The following is a 17,243-nucleotide window of genomic DNA, read 5'->3' on the forward strand; positions in this document are numbered from 1 at the left end:
TTTCTCTGCTGATTACATTTTCTTTACCAAAACTACATATTGCACCTTTAACAATACTTGTTTGGACCTTCGGGCAGTTGATCTCAGGACAGTATCCAAAAAAATAGATCAAGTTACACTTTTAAGAAAAGAAAAGAAAAAGAAGGTCCATGCTCAAATATTCTATGTTTTATCATTCGTTTAACCTTATTTTCTTCATTTAATTTATTCTGATTTTAGGTCTGAATCCTTCCTGAAGTACTGTGCCTTGAATCAAGAAACATATTGAACAAAGACAAATTCAGACAAGGAAAGTAAAGCAACTGGTTCCCTGTAAAGTCTGAACAACAACAGCCTGGCAACAGGCTGCCAATTTACCCTCCACACTAATTACCTCCAGCCGTGACTGAGCGCTGCTTTTACGCGCAGATTGAAAGAGAAGGTAGAAGGACAGCAGTCTGCTGCGATGAAAACAAAGTGGCATCTCTATATTTTCTGGAGTGTTTTATCACTTGGCCTCCTCAGCTGTGCCGTGGACACAAAAAAGCTTTTCAAACCGGGTACGCCAAAATCCACACTGTCAACAACAGGCAACAGAAAAGCCTCCCTCTGGTTACCTGCCAGCTCGTCTCGTTTGTCTCAACTCGGTCCTACTCCTGCGCCTGGAACACCTCGATCCATGCGTCAAGGTGAGATCCAGTCGGGCTTTGCCTACCTCCCGGACGTTTCTGTAACCTGCTCCACGTCTGACTTCGTCGTGCGGGTCAAACCGGCTTTCTACGGTCAGGGCGCAGACGCAGAGGAGCTGAAATTAGGCGACACCTGCAAAAGCAACGGAGTCCTCGGACCGTACGGTGACCTGCTCTTCACGTATCCTCTGACTGCGTGTGATGCCGTGCGTCAGGTAAGATTTCCATGTGTGTCATCGTGTTGACAGACTTGAAATCTGTTGAAACGCTGTTTCTGATCCTTCTTGGCAGACCCCCCGCGGTTATCTGGTCTACAAATTTGTGCTTCACTTTGAGCCTTCGCCAAAACGCTTCCCAAGCAGAGCGCAGCGGATCGATGTCGATATTGAATGCCGTTATCAAAGGTTAGACTTCTCTTAGTTTTGTCCTCATTCGCTGTGTGTGAAAGGCCACTATTTACAACCTCCACACTGTCCAGGAACCATCACGTGTACCAGCTGACTGTGCAGCCCACCTGGGAAACTGCTGTTGTGCGTAAAAGGCTGAAAGGAAGTCCACAGGAGTTCCAGATCGAGTTGATGGATGGTGCGTTTAAAGAACTGTGGATTATTGTTCAGTGGATGTATTTCTGTATGTATGAAGTTGCTCCATGTGCTGTGATTAATTCATTTAGATTCATGGAGCAGACCAGCCAAGTCCCAGGTGTTCCAGCTCGGAAAGAAGCTTAATTTCCAGATCTCTGCTGCTCATCTCCCAACCGGTGGAAAACTGTACGTCAACAGCTGCTATGCTTCACCATCCACTGACTCAGAATCACCCCTCAAATACACCATCCTTGACAACTTTGGGTGAGTATTATGAACACTAAAGCATTTAAAATCTTTTGGTTTCACCCTGATTTGCAGTTAACTGAGATTACTGTCATGCTGTTGTCATCCACAGCTGCATGCTGGACAGCAAGAGAGAGCCAGGGGCCTCACGGTTCGTATCCCGGACAGACAAGACCCTGAGATTCTCCCTGAAGGCTTTCCAGTTCACGTCCGACCCTGACACAGAGGTAAAACATGAGTTGGTATAATCCTCTGAATTCACACACAGTTTCAGCTGTGCCTTAACCCTGTTTCTATTTTTAGGTCAGTATTCACTGCAAATTATTTGTAACATCTGAGGAGCCGGGTCCTGCACACAAATCATGCACGTACAGAGGAAACAGGTGAATCTCCACACTATGAATGAATTTCAAGTCCAGGACTATATGTGACTTCATATTTTGTCATATATTTTTATGTATTTGTCATTTGACCCTGCCACTTTTTCAACTTCAGCCTTATTTTCTTCTGAGAACAGCTTGTTTATTCAGCTATTGAAAAATACATATTTCTGTATTATTTGTAGTATTACCTCAATACTATTGTAAATATTAAAAGTCTGAGTTTGAATTTCTAAAACTAAACTACATAGTTCCCCTTTAAGCACTGTGCAGATATGGATGTAGAGGAGCTACCAGCAGGCTGCTGCAAAATAAAGTCAAACTACTAGTTCAAGTACATGTAGTTCACTACTCCCCAACACTGCTGTTTCCAAGTGGATTCAGCCTATTTGTGCGTTTGCCATGACAGGTGGAAGGCCCTTACTGGTGACGACTCCATCTGTGAATGCTGTGATTCACAATGCGTGACCTCTAAACCGCGGAGAGCCATGATGGAAGGTGAGTGGTGCCCTTTATCTCAGTCCTGATTAGATTTAAATGAAATATGTATGCACACATTTCTACTCGGATTAACTGTACATTATTTCTCAGAATCTCTCATACTAATTAAAACTCCAGCCACATGAATGACATTTTCATGTGATTGTTAAAAATGGCTATATCTCTACTTTTTCCAAGGCTCTGCCAGCAGTGGGTCATTGCTGGTCTCTGATCAGCCGTACACAGCAGATGATGGCTTTCTACCAGTCGGTTCCTCCTCAATCAGCATGAGCAGAGACGGCGAGGCTTCAGTCAGTCATTCCACTGATGAGCTGCGCGGTCATGAGAACCTGTGGGGAAGTGAAGATGTAGTCATTTATGATGATGATGAGGATGAGGATGAAGAAGAGCAAGAACATACAGAGGAGGAGGAGGAGGAGGAGCAAAATGGGGTTATTGTCAGAGTGATTACAGAACCTCATTTAGAGGAGTTAGGTTTCAGGCAGAGGATCTTAGCGGAGGAGAAGAACGAGTCTGAACTGAAGGCTTCGAGTCCGTTCGAAGAGGATTGGTCAGGGTATTTAGCAGAAGAGGATTTTTCAGTTGGTGAAGAGGAGGACGATGAGATCTCTGATGCACAGCAGGTGATCCATTTGAATCAGAGGGAAGGTAAAGACAGCCTGCAGAGAGAGTTACAGCCTCTGGTGTCTGAAGGAGAGGAAGAAAACAGGGAGCACACAGGTAGAGGTGAAGAGGACAGGATGATCGCCTCTGAGGTGGAGCAGGAGAACGATGATGAAGATGTAATATATGATAGGGAGATGACGTGGTATTTCACATGGAGGTAGTATTAGTTTAATGATCAGTACTCTGCTTTAAAGACTGTTGTAACTCTCCATATCAGAAGGATATTTTGAGTCATTTCAATAAAACATGAAAATGCAATTAATGGACCCTCTTTTTTTCACAAGTTGACAACAGACTAAGACTGTTTCTTCTCTAAATGTTTAATTGTAACTAGATTTATATTGATCTTAAACATTATGGATCCTGATAGTAGCTGGCATTGATCGATTACACGGTAACTCCACCAATTTTACACATTAAAGTGTGTTTGCAGGTCTTGGAGTACCCTTTAAGACATGTCTATGCTCACTCCAGACAATTACAAATGTCAAAGAGAAGGAAAATGTCATTGGGTCTAAAAGTACATACTTGTGTTTATCACACTGAGCCATACAGACTTAAGGCTCAGGAAGAGAAGACTGAAATAAGAAAATTGGATGCAAATGTCAGGGAGAAAATACAACACTGGATATCAGATGAACAGGACATTTAAAAGAACAATGAATGACTGTCACAATTTGATCCGTCAATAAATCTTTATTCTTACAGTTATGAATAATCATTTATTACAGTCTCTGAAACCACTTTGAAATATATTAAAGTTTAACACAAATATCCCACCATTTGAGCCATAACTGTAAAGGCAACGTCTCCATCATCAGTAACTAATGTGCTCAAAAATAATGATTATATTATTGCTTTCTTTGTCTGCTCGTTGTTTCTGTGACATCAGTGGTCATGCATATAGATAGCTTTGGATCAGAACAAATGACACGTGGGATTTTTGATATGATTAAGAGCTACATAAACAAACTGGAATTAAAGATGTAGCACAGCATAGCAAAGAAGACTTTCTGTCTGTAGTGACCCTACTCCGAACATGACAATAGGAAAAAATAACTTAATATTTTTCAACAAATATAATTGGTGTGGAAACTCTTTGAAAAAATGCGGAAGAGATCTCTGTAGCAGAGCTTCATCATTACTGTTAAATGTACAACATTTTGCTATATTTACAGATGAGCGCCCAAAAGTCCCATTGGTGAGTACTGACTAAAGCTCTGATTCAGCAGGACATAAGTGGTACAATCATCGTTTGACACTAGAGGGCGGTATACTCCCATCTCTAGCAAATCTAAAGCTCAGAAGACCCTCTGGCAAAAGAAAATATAGTGTATTTACTCTTAGTAAAATACAACATGAGTACTTGATAAAATTAAGACCCACACCATTAACATCAAACTGAAAGGATTTTCTTTAAAATCCAGAGCTCTGAAATAAGCGTCTCATCCAACAAGTCCTATTTCTTGTCTTTCACACAACTTGCAGAATATTCAGTGTAATTAGTCCTTCCCCGGTCTCCTTCAGTCTTTACAATCATGCCAATGGCATCCCTCCTCCTTCAACAGTACCTGCTGTCCCATTTGTCTTCTCTGCAGCATCTGAGGTTGGAGAAGATAGGCAAAATTAGTTTTATGTGGTGCAGAAGGGATATACAAACAAAAAAAATTATAATAAACTGATTGGAAAGTTAGCCAGGCTAAAAGGTTTCAACTACTTAGTGGACTGCCACGACATTTTGCACAAACATTCATGTCCTCCTCAAACTGAATTGTTATCACTTTCTCTTTCATTTGCCCAATACTTTGGTTCATGACACACGTTGTGTTTAGTGCTGATCAGCAAATATTAGCGCTAAACACAACAAGTGAGGTACAAGTGAAACCAGATACAGATAAACTATGTTTTTAAATTTGCTGAATTGATTCCATTAGTATAAATATTGTCATTGATTTAGATATAACTGCCAGCATTAGCATCTTTTTCTTCTTCTGTAGTTTTTTTTCACCAAGTGGGAGATACCATCACTGTCAGAAATTCCACATGACTCTGAGTTGGAATTCTACTTGAAGGCTGACATGTACGGCCTGAATGATACAAAGTGGACATGGCCTGAATATCAGCATGTTAGCACAGACTATTTGGCTGTATAGAATCTTAGCTTCATACTCTTGAACCAAACAAAAACACTGAATCATCACATTATTTTCAGTTTAACTCTTAATCAATCTAATCTCTTTTACCCATGATATTCTCTTGAAGTGCTTCCTGTCCTGCAGTTTGCTCCGTCACTTCATCGGTCTCAATCTCTTTTCCTTTCGCCTTGGGTTTTTTTGCAACAGGTGGTGGCACCTTGGCTCCTTTATCTGCTTCGCCCACCTCCTTTGTAACAGAGGAAACCTCCAGGTTCTTCTGTATGGTTGCCTTGGCTTCCAGAGCTGGCTTTGCCTCAATCACCATCCTCTTGTTGCTCTTGGAGAAGATAAAGCTTGCTGTGCTGGTGGGGGACTTAAGGGGGTCTTTTGGTGATGTGGGTGAGTGCAAGCTGAGGCGAGATCCAGGGCTGGCTTGTGATCTGGCGGCTGTCCTGAGGCGGATGGCCTCCTGTAGGTTCATGGAACGAGAGGTGGTCATGGCCGGAGAAGACTTTTTCGTAGGAGAGAGGACTGTGGATGCAGACACAGGTGGAACTACAAGAGACTGAGACTTTGGAAAAGCTGGTTGTGAAACAACTATGGCAGGTGGAGAAGTGGGTGGGGAAGAGGTGATGATCAAAGACCTTCTGATGGGCTTCTGAGGCGCCTCACTACTGGCCGATGAGGTTGGGACCTGATTGCTGGGCTGCTCATTCCGCATCGTGACCACAGCCTGTGGTTGCTCCTGAGCTTGAGGGGGCTCAGGGCTGCTGTTAACGGACTGCAACTTGACCGTCTGCAGAAGGGAGGGAGTGACACCAGGAGTTGGTTCCTCCTGTGCAACAGGGGCAGAGGTCTGCTCTGGGGTTTGGTTTTCTGTGCTTGCAGGACTAGGCTGTTGTTCTGATATGCTGGCAAGACCCTCCACAGGTAAAGGTGGAGTATTTACAGGTGGAGAAGGAACAGGTTCTTTAGATGTTTCTGTTGTAAGAGAGTTTTCTGTAGGTGGAGGGTTTGAGACTTCAGGTGGTGGTGAATGGGAGGCCTCCTGAGTCGATGGACCAACAGTGGTCGGGGGTGTAATTTCCGGTTGTACGGGAGGCGGTGGTGGAATACTATTAGGGGGAGTGAGAATACTGTGAGATGGGACATTCTCCTCTGGAAGAACAATGTCCTGCTCTGATGACTGGGGTTGTGATTGCAGAGGTGGTGGAGGTGGAATACTTTGAGGTGGCGCAAGCTTGCTAACAGGTGTTTCCTCTTCAGAAGATTGATGGGCATTCTCTTGAGAAGATGGAGGAGAAACCTCTTCAGTTGACAGAGTGGAGACCTCTTCAACTGGTGAAGGGGACACCACAGTAACCAGGGTGGAGGAGAAGTCTTTAACAAGTGGAGGGGGGGCTTCCTGAATCTGAGGAGGAGAGGGATCACTGGGCCTCTCAGGAGAAACCTTTATAGTTGGTGGAGGAGAGACTTCTTTAGGTGGTGGTGGGGGAGAAACCTCTCTAGGTGGCGAAGGAGGGATTTCTTTGGGTGGCGGTGTTAGGGAAAACTCTACAGGTGGTAGTGGAGTAACTTCTACAGGGAGCGGAGGAGATAATTCTATAGTTGGTGGGACATAAACCTCTTTAGGTGGCGGTGGAGAGACTTCTTTAGGTGGTGGTGGGGGAGAAACCTCTTTAGGTGGCGGAGGAGAGACTTCCTTAGGTAGTGGTGGGGGAGAAACCTCTTTAGGTGGTGGTGGGGGAGAAACCTCTTTAGGTGGTGGTGGGGGAGTGACTTCTTTAGGTGGTGGAAGAGAGACTTCTTTGGGTGGTGGAGGAGAGACTTCTTTGGGTGGTGGTGGGGGCGGTGGCGGTGGTGGTGGAGAGACCTCTTTCGGGGGAGGTGGAGAAACCAATTTAGGTTGTGGAAGAGAGACTTGTTTCGGTGGCCGTGGAGGAACCTCTTTAGGATCTGGCAGAGCGAATTCCTTAGGTGGTGGAAGAGGTGGTGGAGGAGAGACCCTTGTAATGTTATTGGAGAAGACTGCTTCAAGAGGTGGAGGGGGAGCTGAATAAGGTGGGGGAGGTGGGATATTCAGGGGTTGTTGTACGACCCCTTGGGGTGTACTGGGCTTCTGTGGTTCAGCCTCCGTAGTCACTCTAACACATTCTGTTTTCACCACTGATAAAACGGACGTAGTTGTAGAAGAGGAGTGACCACCAGGAGTGGACCTCTCTGGTGGCACCTCAACAGGTATAACTAACCCCTCCTCACCAAACATAGGTGGAGGCGGAAGAGGGAAATCAATCTCATCATGCCCATCAAGGCCCATTGGTGGGGGTGGTGGGGGCCAGGATGACTCAGGGGATACAACAGCCAACTTGGGTTGGAGAGGATTGTGCACCAGAGAAGATGGAGGTGGAGGAATGTGTGCTAATGAAATGGCAGGTACTGTGTCCACCTCTGTAGTTTGCGTGGACGTCTTTTTGGCTTCTTCTTCCCTAACTGTTGCCAACCTTCCTTCGCGTCGCTCTGCGGCCTTCACCAACATCCCGCTTAATAAGTCACTTGCTCTTACTTTCCCATCTCTTTCTATCACTTTTCTATTTCCCTTCACATCAACATGCTGCTCAGCCAGTCTCTCATTTTTCTCTTTGTGAATCTCTGCATTCAAAATACCACTTTCTTGAACTTTCTTTGACTCCAGCACATGAAGTGATCCATTAACGGACTCTGCTGTTATAGTCTGGTTCTTGTGTTTTCTTTCTACCACCAAGCTCTTCGGGGAGCCATCTGGAGATGCAGAAGGAGAGTTCCTCTGTTGTCTCCTATCCTTTGGATTCTTCTTTATGATGGCATAAGTCTTACCAGGTGCCGGGGGTCCCAGTAGCAACTCAATGCTACGCTTGCTTTGAGACCATACCTCCGGAGGAGGTGGTGGAGGTGCATGAATTGTAGGTGGTGGGGGGATGTCGAAGAGTTTTCTCAAGGCCCTTACAGAAGGGCTGACACTGGCAGTATCAAGTCTATCGACTGGGGTGTCAGGTTTGAGATCCACTGTAGATTTTGTGTTTTCAGGAGCCTCAGGCTGTGCGGGAGGAGGTTGAGGTGAAGCAGGAGGAGTGGACCCAGGGAAAAACCTTTGAAGCTTTGCTAAGAGGCCTCTCTTGTGCCTTGGAGATGAGCTGTGAGGAGGTTTAGAAAGCCGTGCCGATGTGGCATCTTGGCTGGAGTAGCCACTGGATGGGGAGACAGTTTTGCTTGGCTTATTCTCCTGCAGTGGTTCCTGCTTCTCTTGTGAAGCGTCTTTGGAAACAGTTCCCTCAACCTTTGCAGCTGCCTCTGCCTTTTCTGCCTGCAGCTGAGATCGGATGGGACTGAATGACACAGAACCTGTAGAGTCTTCCAGAGAACTGGTGTCAGCGTGGTATCCAGGGCTGTCTATTTTTATTGATGGCAAAGGAGAAGATCCAGATTTGTTTTTTTCATTTTCATCACCTGAGGCTGAGATGGTATGGAGAGCAGATTCCCCTGAAATGACCCTCACCTCCGCCAGATCACGTGACCGTCGCTTCATCTTATTGTGAAGGGAATAGGATCGGTTTGGAGGAGGAGGAGCCTTCTTAGACTTTATAACAGAGAGGCTACGCGCAAACTGCCCATCTTTCTTCACCTCGCTGCCCTTATTCATGAGATTGCCATTGGAGGTGCAATTTGAAGCCTTGGAGGAGTGAATGCTGACTTTGTCCTCTTTAGCTGAGCCATCTCCATCCAGGGACCTCTTCTGCCTGGGGGTGCTGCTGCTGGAGATGGTTGAGGAGTCAGATACCAAGGTCTCTGAGGACTCAGAGTTGCTCCAACAAGAGCTGTCAGACATATTGGGAGGCTTGTAGCGAGAGGCGGAGGTGATGGTGGAGGCTCTGGAGGAGGCCCTGGAGGAATTGTCTCTGGTATGAGAGGCTCGAGAGGAAGCACGGGAGGAGGATGGGCTGGACAGCAACAGGCTGCTCTTGCTGACGGTGCGGACGCTGTTGCGACTCCGTCCACGGCTGATCTCCACAACGTCGATGGAGGGTGGCAACACAGCATTGGGGATGATTTTGGACATGTACATAGCCTGGGGTGACATGGACATGACAGGGCTGGGCGGCTCCTGCTGGAGGCTGTTGGCAGAGGTCAACCAGGGAATGGCCAGGGACCGAGGCCTCTGCTCGCCTGACAAGTCAGGGCCCAAGCAGTGCAGCAGGGCCAGGTCATCCCTATGACCAGCACGGGTGGCACCGAGCTGCTCAAGTTGCTCTTTGTTGAGGGGCTGGATGACGTCCATGTCTTGAAGGTTGGAATTGGCTCCTTGTTGTGACTTTGCTGCATGCTGTGGCCCATCAGTCGTTGGGCTTTCGTCAGATTCACCATTATAATGCTGCTCCTCGTCTAACCTGTGAGCCACTGTCCAACCCCCTCTGTCCAGGCCTGATGGGAGACAGGAAGACCAGTCAGCATGAGTTTGTAAATGGACATGCAAAGAAACAATCAATGCATTTATTTTCTATAGAAAAGACTGTAACATAGCCATATGTAACACCACAGTCACTCTGAATGTACTCATTCAATTCAAAAAGTAATAATGGAAGGTGTTTTTTTGAAAGCAATACATTTAAACAATGAGCTACATACCCAGTTCTCTCTGAACATGCTGTGGGATCCCTGCAACAGTCTTCCTGTGTTTTCTCCTTGTCTTGGACTTTTTCCCAGAGTTCAAGGGCCTGAATGTTGATCCTGGGCAGACAGAGGCACCAGAGAAAAGAGAAAAACATGATCCTTTGATCCATTTAAACTAAAACCAATCTGTAAATCTCATCAGTAAGGGGAAACACGACAGGTAACATTATTTTTTCATGCAATGGTCAATTTTGAGAATTTGAGCAATGTTGCTTCCATAACATGTCTTCTTTCAGAACAGTAGAAAGAAATGTAAAAATGCAAATTTAGGCCTTTGCAAATGTTTTCATTAATAATAATTAATGTATTATTTAATTAATTTTTCATTTATAATATATTAATAAAATAAAGAAATTTGAACCTTGCTTTATCCAATGTTTAGATTTCTGTTATAGAAATGCATGCACATCGGTGCATTTTTAATTAAATAATGCCTCACTTTCGTACTTTACATAACATTTCTAAAAAACTGTTAAAAAGTATGTCATGTAAGGATTCTACTAGGCAAGTTTGAGAAGTGATAACTATTTGTTAAAAAATCTACCCTATTCACCTGCAGTGTCTCTCCTTCAATGTTTAATCTGTCATTTTACGTGTGTGCGTCACCATATAGTACGTTGTATAATGACCAAGATTACTTACAAATAGTATTTACAGTTGTGGTTACCTTGCCTGGTGAGTCCAGAGCGGGAAGATCTTGAGGACACGGATGACTGCACAGAGACGACTGAAGTTGAGTCAGCAATGGTGCTGTCGGTCATAAACCCTCCACCTTCCCCGTCTGTGTGGATCGTCATTGATGACTAACAAAAGGAGAAACAAAATCATTCGGACAAAAAATTGCTTGTACAAGAACGGTGCATTTGCAGTAAGTGTTAGAAAAAAAAAATGCAATTCTGGGTGTGATGTGTCACTTACAATTGTGCTTTCATTATCCAGGTACTCCACTGCATTATTGGTTTCTGCAACGAAAGTATCATTTAACTGCAGATTATAATAGCATTTAACATTCTTAAGAGTGTTTATATCCTCTGGTGCACACCCTCTTGAGTAGTATACATACAGTTATCGACATCTTGGCGTGAGACACCTCTAATTTAGTGCACAGACGTAACACTGTATCATAATGTGTTTTGTACCTTCCTGCTGCATCATTTTTAACCCCTCCAGGGCCTCAGTGTGAAGGTTCTCCAGGTACTTGGGCCTGCTGGCCTCAATGAACACGTTCTCCTGGAACAAGGGCGGCGCCGGGGTCTTGTCATCGTCGTCTCGCCTTGGGGCAGCTGGAAGTAGAGGGGAGTGGGAGAGGGGGATCAGTCTGGATGAACTCAAAGCTCTCTGTGTTACTGTAACAGTCGATAAGTGGGCCATATGGAGGGGATGAGAGCGTTCAGGTGTCTGCCAGGGGCATTTAAGCACAGGAAGAGTTAATGTGTTTGAGGGTTAATACTTGAGAGTGTGAGTTAAAAGGCTAAATTCAACTCAGGCAGGATTAAACTCCAGTGACTCTGACAATGACTTAACACGGGATTATCATATCAAAAATCCACCGTCAGCAGCATGTGCTCTAGCTTAATTAAAATTTAATTAGACAGTGAGAAGGGCACTGATTAAATTGCTGTCAGGTCTTGTTGCATGTACATCAGTTCAAACTTTTATCACTAATTATAAAATACCTGCGATACCATGTCATGAACCATGGACACCGCCCAAAAAACTGCTTGCTATGTAGTTTTAGGAAAGAATTGATAAAACCAGGATAAAAGACACAAACTGCTGTTACAGTTCGCTTTAAGTTTGCTGACTAACTGACATGTGATTCAACTCTGTGATGCTTCCAGGAGACAGTCTGGGATCAATGGACTAACAACCTGCTAAGACACTTTTATGTAATAGTGACAGCTGCTCCGCATTTAGCCTCCTACTGTACACCACTGTCTCTAAAAGACCATGCTGCAATTAGCCCTGACAGTCATGTGCTCTGTGATCGGTACTAATTATTACCACTGTCTCTTCTGTAACAGCATTACGGGTGTCAGAAAATACCAAGAAACGATTATCTATAAATATGCAAAAATCTTTTTTCGTACTGCAATTTAGAGCAAATATTAGCTGTTAAAGTCAGACTTTAAATCACAGCACATCAGGAGAGTAAACATTAAGAACTGACAGTGGTTTTTATAGTCTAAAGTTCCAGTGAATGACCACACTTTCATTACTTTACTGCCTGTCATAGGCGAGTCAGTTGATCCAGCCTCTACTTGTCTCATTTAAACAGCAATGTCAACAAGGAGCGACTGGTTTCAGTCATAAAGCAATCACATCTATTGTGTCACAATTCACTCACCTTTCCTCTTGAAGACTGGCGGAAAGCAGGGAAAATTAGCACTAGAGTTGTTAGTCAGAAGCACCACCATGGTGTCTGATAAATGAAAAGTAATCCAAAAGTACCCCAAAACTATACAAAAGTTGTGCTAAAGAGGGAAAAATAGATCTAGAGGTGCAGTCCGTCAGCTGACAAAAACATCCTGAAAAGATCAAGACAGGATGATAATCTTGCTTGTTTTTGATGGAGTTGTTGTTGTGTCAGTTCAGGTCCATGCGGAGCAGAAAATGCCACCACAGCCAATAGCCAGTCAGAGCTCAGACACTAATCCTCAGCAGCCTAATTCTCTACTGTATCTCCCCCACACGCTGCTCAACAAGCGCAGCATCCCACTGTTGCCCCCCATCTGCAGGCACGCTCGCCCCGGATTGGTCAGTCGAGGCACAGATCAAACTGAGATCATGCATGTAAACACTAAAGGGAAGGGAAAGCTGTTGTCAGGGATTTGAGGTACGAGGGCGTCACGGGTGGCTCCCTCTTACTTGCTCCAGTGTTAATAAATAACACCACACAAAGGACAACTCAAATGAGTTCGCCTCAGACTTCATTTCAAGATGTATAACTTTATTGTTTTGCCACAAGGGGGAGTAAGTGAATTAAAATAATGTATTCCCAAAACAAGATTAAAAACATGTTTGCAGCTCTACAGCACATGGTCACACATGTGAAAAGTGTTCCTTATTGTTTCCAGGAGAAATTACATTGAATCTGTTACTACGCAACAAGAACAGAGGATGACATAAGAGCTTATACTCCTCATCTGGAGCGGCAACACTTTTATAAAACTTGTTTTTGAGGCAGAGAGGTGTTTAGTCTGTTTAGTCTGTTGCTTTCTTTTCTATTTATGACATTTCAAATTCATTTGCGGCCGAGGGGTTTGTTCACTTCCTGGTGTGCTGAGCAGACGTGACATGGAATGTGTGACATCTGAACAAATGGAAAACATTCCCATGGTCGTGATCCTACCGAGTGAGTCAAGACAAAAGTACTTTGCAAAAGAAGGAACTAAATGAATCACATGTGTTACCAGCACATAGCAACAAGTATAAATAATTACTTCAACAGAATCCACTCATTAAACTTCAACCTATAGATGTAAACAGAAATGTGTAGGGGGAAGTCAGTCTAGGACAACAGTTATCTGGTAACCATGACATTACACACTCGACCGGAGCGGCCTGGAGTGATGTGATGGGTGGAGCACGACTCCACGTTAATGAGGGGCACATATTATCACTGCTCCTGTGACCTCATTGTAATTGTGTCCATATTAATCACTGACATATTAAAGACACCATCTGTCACTTGGTGGATTGTGCGGAAGCTGGCAGCATTAACGGGCTGGTGGTGATTACGTATGAAGTCCCCAAACTGATGTTTACATCGCGGATTTGGGTAAACGCACTAAATCCAATGGATGTGATACTGCATGACCAGAAACGCTAATGAGGAAAAACAATGTGTTTAGAAAAAAAAAATAAAAAATCAGCTCAAGGGCAGGATGATGATTAGATTTTATGACATGTAAATAACGGTGGATTAAAAGTAGAACATTTTCACTGAGCCAAACATCTGTTAGAAAGTTTGTTTTGGAAAAATATGGATTCTGTAGCAGTAAACAGAGACAGAAGGCTTCAGGAGATATGTTGCGTCATCATCTACTGTAAACAAATTACAAGCAGTGACACAGACAGCAACAGCAAGACTGTTGTGATACGCAACCATGGCAATACTTTGTACCCAATTTTAGATAAGGAGCACTGTTCTGTGAGCTGTCTTAGGTTCAGAAAGAAGATATTGATTGAGACGTTTGAGAAATGTTTATTTCTTTTTAAAACCTTTTTCTTTTTCATTTTAAAACAATCATTTTCTAGCAAGGTTTCAAAATAAGAGCATAGACATTGTCTTTATATTTCACATTTAACATTTATTTATGACCAACATTTTATTCTAAAAATACTGAAGTTATGAGTAGATGTTACATTTTTTTTCATTTTTAATACATTTAATTAATGTAGGTAGCTGTTTGATTACATTTTCCTTTCCATCTTATTCACAAGAAGGTCTAAATGCTTTTTTTCAAGCTGGCTCGACACTCCCAGGACCAAAAACTGTCTGGGAAGTACTGAATTGTTACGTTATGGATGTGAAAGATTTAACTGTATTGGGTGTACAAATACAGATGTCATCTTGTAAAATACCTACTTGTGTTCCTTTATTTTAACTAAAGAATATAAACCTCCCTCCAGGTGGCTAAAATCCCCAAATTCCCAGAAAAAAAACACTGAGATGGTGCTCAAAATGCCTCTTTCTAAACCTAAAAGAAAGGTTGACCTAGAGAACATACTGTTGTCTGACAGGGATTGACAACTGATTATTTTCTGTTAAGTTCCTCTCAATATCATCTAATAAACGTGCAGGTTCAAACACTAGGAATGAGGGAAAGACGAGTTGCTCAGCTTCACATCAATACAGTTAAAATTTACTGTAATTTACAGTTTAAGACACCTGCACCACACACATACACAGTGACACAGACTACGTGATGTGACTCTACAGAGGAGCAATTCATGGGAATCAAACCGATGCAACTACCCCACACACACCTTCCGTCCTTGCCTCGACTTGCCCCTCTCTCTTGTTTTGCACCGCCAGGCAGACAGCCATGCAGAGACATTATCTTCAGCTCTGTGGGTGCTGATGTCTGCCAGGTGCTTAAGCCTCTCTAATCAGTCCAAACCCAACCGAACACACCGTGATGACAGTGGGAAAGGGCTGATCGAGGCTCACTGTTTCTAAAAGCAACAGTCTCGATAGACTCGGCACACGTGTTAATACGTGGCGGTCAAAGCTTATGAGCTTGATGACTGTTTTCACGCTCTTGGCTTCCAATGCATTGAGTCTAAACATCTCTCCATCAAAGCTGAAGGAACGGAAGGAAGAAGCGTGCTGTGACAAGGACAACAATTGAGGTAACAGATACACCTGCATCACCTGGCACGCTGGGTCACACTTTAATTCACTGTCAGACAACACAATCTGTCTGCCACTAAACCTGCATGTATCAGATACCTGTAGAAATATACCTCACACGCACACAAATCCATACTACTGCTGCTATTATGCAGGTGGCCTCTTTTTGCACCATAATAAATGTCATTACATTGATTTACATCTTAACCCCCACAGCCTTCACCTGTTGCTGCACAGTTTAAACGTCAAAAGTGAAGAATTTCCTCTTCTCAAACTCAGTGACAGTTTCACAGCGTTGAGGTGTCTCTCGATTAGTTTAGCCATAAGCAAAGTATCCAATGCCATTAAGCAATACGCAGGTAGTGTAAGCTCCTCAGGCCTGACGGTGCCTGTTTAATGGCAGCACACCTTTGCTACAGGCTCCCATTGTGTGTGATTACAGACAATAAATAACAGTGCAAGAAAAGAGTTCCAGGTTCTTATTATTAGAACAAGAGGGCATAAATATCGGAAGAGTTTTAAATCAGAATTAAAGAGAAATAAATCATTGTCTTATTTGTTACTACTTTTAAAAGGTGCAATATGTAAGAATCGGCCAATTCATCCTCAAAACAAATGGGGGGGCAGCATATCACCACAGTAACCACTAGCTGCTTCTAACTGTAGCTGCAGTTAGCTAGTTAGCTCAATATGTTGTGCAGTTAGTGGTCCAGACAGGGATTTCGGAGCACTGGGGGAGTGTGGGTGTCTACCAGCTGGTTAGCGTGCTAACTTAAGTAGATATCTCTGCAATGCAATACATAGACGGCAGGTCAAAACTGTTATTTCTACACACTCTATTGATAATTTTAGTTCATTTGAATATTTTCAACTAAAATTTTGCACCTTTATGTCACGTTGAAATGAAAAATGCCCTTTTAAAAGGATAACTACCGTTTTTTACAACCTGGACCTTATTTCTAGCAAAATATATGATCATTTACTTACTGTCATTTGGCGTCGTTCGGACGAAATTAGATCCAGTGTAGCGCCGATATATCCATATAATGCAAGTGACGGGGCATCGACACACAGCCTCTATATAACGCATTATCTGCCACGAGTTCATTTCACCAATATTTTGTTACGATATGCTAGTGCTATTCCCCTCTGAGTCCGGGCTTGTCTATTGTCAACATCCGGGGTCTGTAGGTTGACCTACTACCTCTGACCTGGAAGATGTTGTCTCTGAGCTGCGCGCGCACCCGCGACAGCCCGGCTTGTTTACCTGTAGCTGCTACTGCTAGTTTGACCCCGGATGTTGATAACAGACGAGCCCGGACTCAGAGGGGAATAGCACTAGCGTATCATGACAAAATATTGGTGAAATGAACTAGTTTCGTGGCAGATAATGCGCTATATAGAGGCTGTGTGTCGATGCCCCATCACTCGCATTATATGGATATATCGGCGCTACACCGGATCTAATTTCGTCCGAACGACTTCAAATGACACCAAAGTTATCTGGGTGAGTAAATGATCATATATTTTGCTAGAAATAAGGTCCAGGTTGTAAAAAACGGTAGTTATCCTTTAACACTTTCAGATCACACCCACGGCCATATTGTGCACCTATTTAACAACATGCAAAAAACAAACAATCAAAACCTTATCGCAACGCGGCCTAAATCTGTCAAGATAATTGCAATAGGTTTTTTTTTTTGAATATTGTTCACCCCTAGTGCGTTAGCATGCTAACATTTGGTAATTAGCACTAAAGACAGCGAAGGCAGAAGTCTTTAGGATTTATCCTCTGGGGACAGTAAATGTTGACATTTTGTGGTAATTCATCTAATGGCTGTTGAGATGGATCAAAATGGTCGTAAGGCCAACAGGCAGAAAATTGCCATCCCTATAGCCAAACTGCTAGCATGGCTATAAATGTTATAGCAGTTTGGTTTCTATTTTATAGGACATACTACTTTGTCATACCATAATAAAGCATTTATTCGACAAAAAAA

At 43.5% G+C, this 17,243-nt stretch overlaps 2 protein-coding genes across 3 annotated transcripts in view; one reads left to right on the top strand and one right to left on the bottom strand.

Annotated features, from left to right (window-relative positions):
* The first annotated feature begins 357 nt into the window (after positions 1–357).
* On the top strand, positions 358–3,303 carry LOC311274159 (zona pellucida sperm-binding protein 3). Its single transcript, XM_084381599.1, has 8 exons — positions 358–883; positions 960–1,072; positions 1,147–1,253; positions 1,342–1,516; positions 1,611–1,725; positions 1,802–1,881; positions 2,288–2,376; positions 2,557–3,303. Exons 1-8 carry the CDS (start codon positions 446–448, stop codon positions 3,204–3,206), a joined length of 1,767 nt encoding a protein of 588 aa, XP_084237725.1. The 5' UTR covers positions 358–445; the 3' UTR covers positions 3,207–3,303.
* Positions 3,304–3,721: 418 nt separating this feature from the next.
* LOC311274483 (uncharacterized protein) overlaps positions 3,722–17,243 on the bottom strand; it is a 31,061-nt gene continuing 17,539 nt past the window's right edge. For both annotated transcript variants that reach the window (XM_084382180.1, XM_084382179.1), the window contains exons 3-8: positions 11,024–11,167; positions 10,803–10,846; positions 10,552–10,687; positions 9,840–9,941; positions 5,289–9,635; positions 3,722–4,646 (exon numbers count right to left, since the gene is read on the bottom strand). In XM_084382180.1, the coding sequence (XP_084238306.1) occupies positions 4,582–4,646; positions 5,289–9,635; positions 9,840–9,941; positions 10,552–10,687; positions 10,803–10,846; positions 11,024–11,167 (4,838 nt within the window). In that variant the 3' untranslated portion in view covers positions 3,722–4,581. The remainder of the gene's footprint in view (positions 4,647–5,288; positions 9,636–9,839; positions 9,942–10,551; positions 10,688–10,802; positions 10,847–11,023; positions 11,168–17,243) is intronic.

This window comes from Pagrus pagrus (genome assembly GCF_965226575.1).
Source record: "Pagrus pagrus genome assembly, chromosome: 18".
Classification (NCBI taxonomy): Eukaryota; Metazoa; Chordata; class Actinopteri; order Spariformes; family Sparidae; genus Pagrus; species Pagrus pagrus.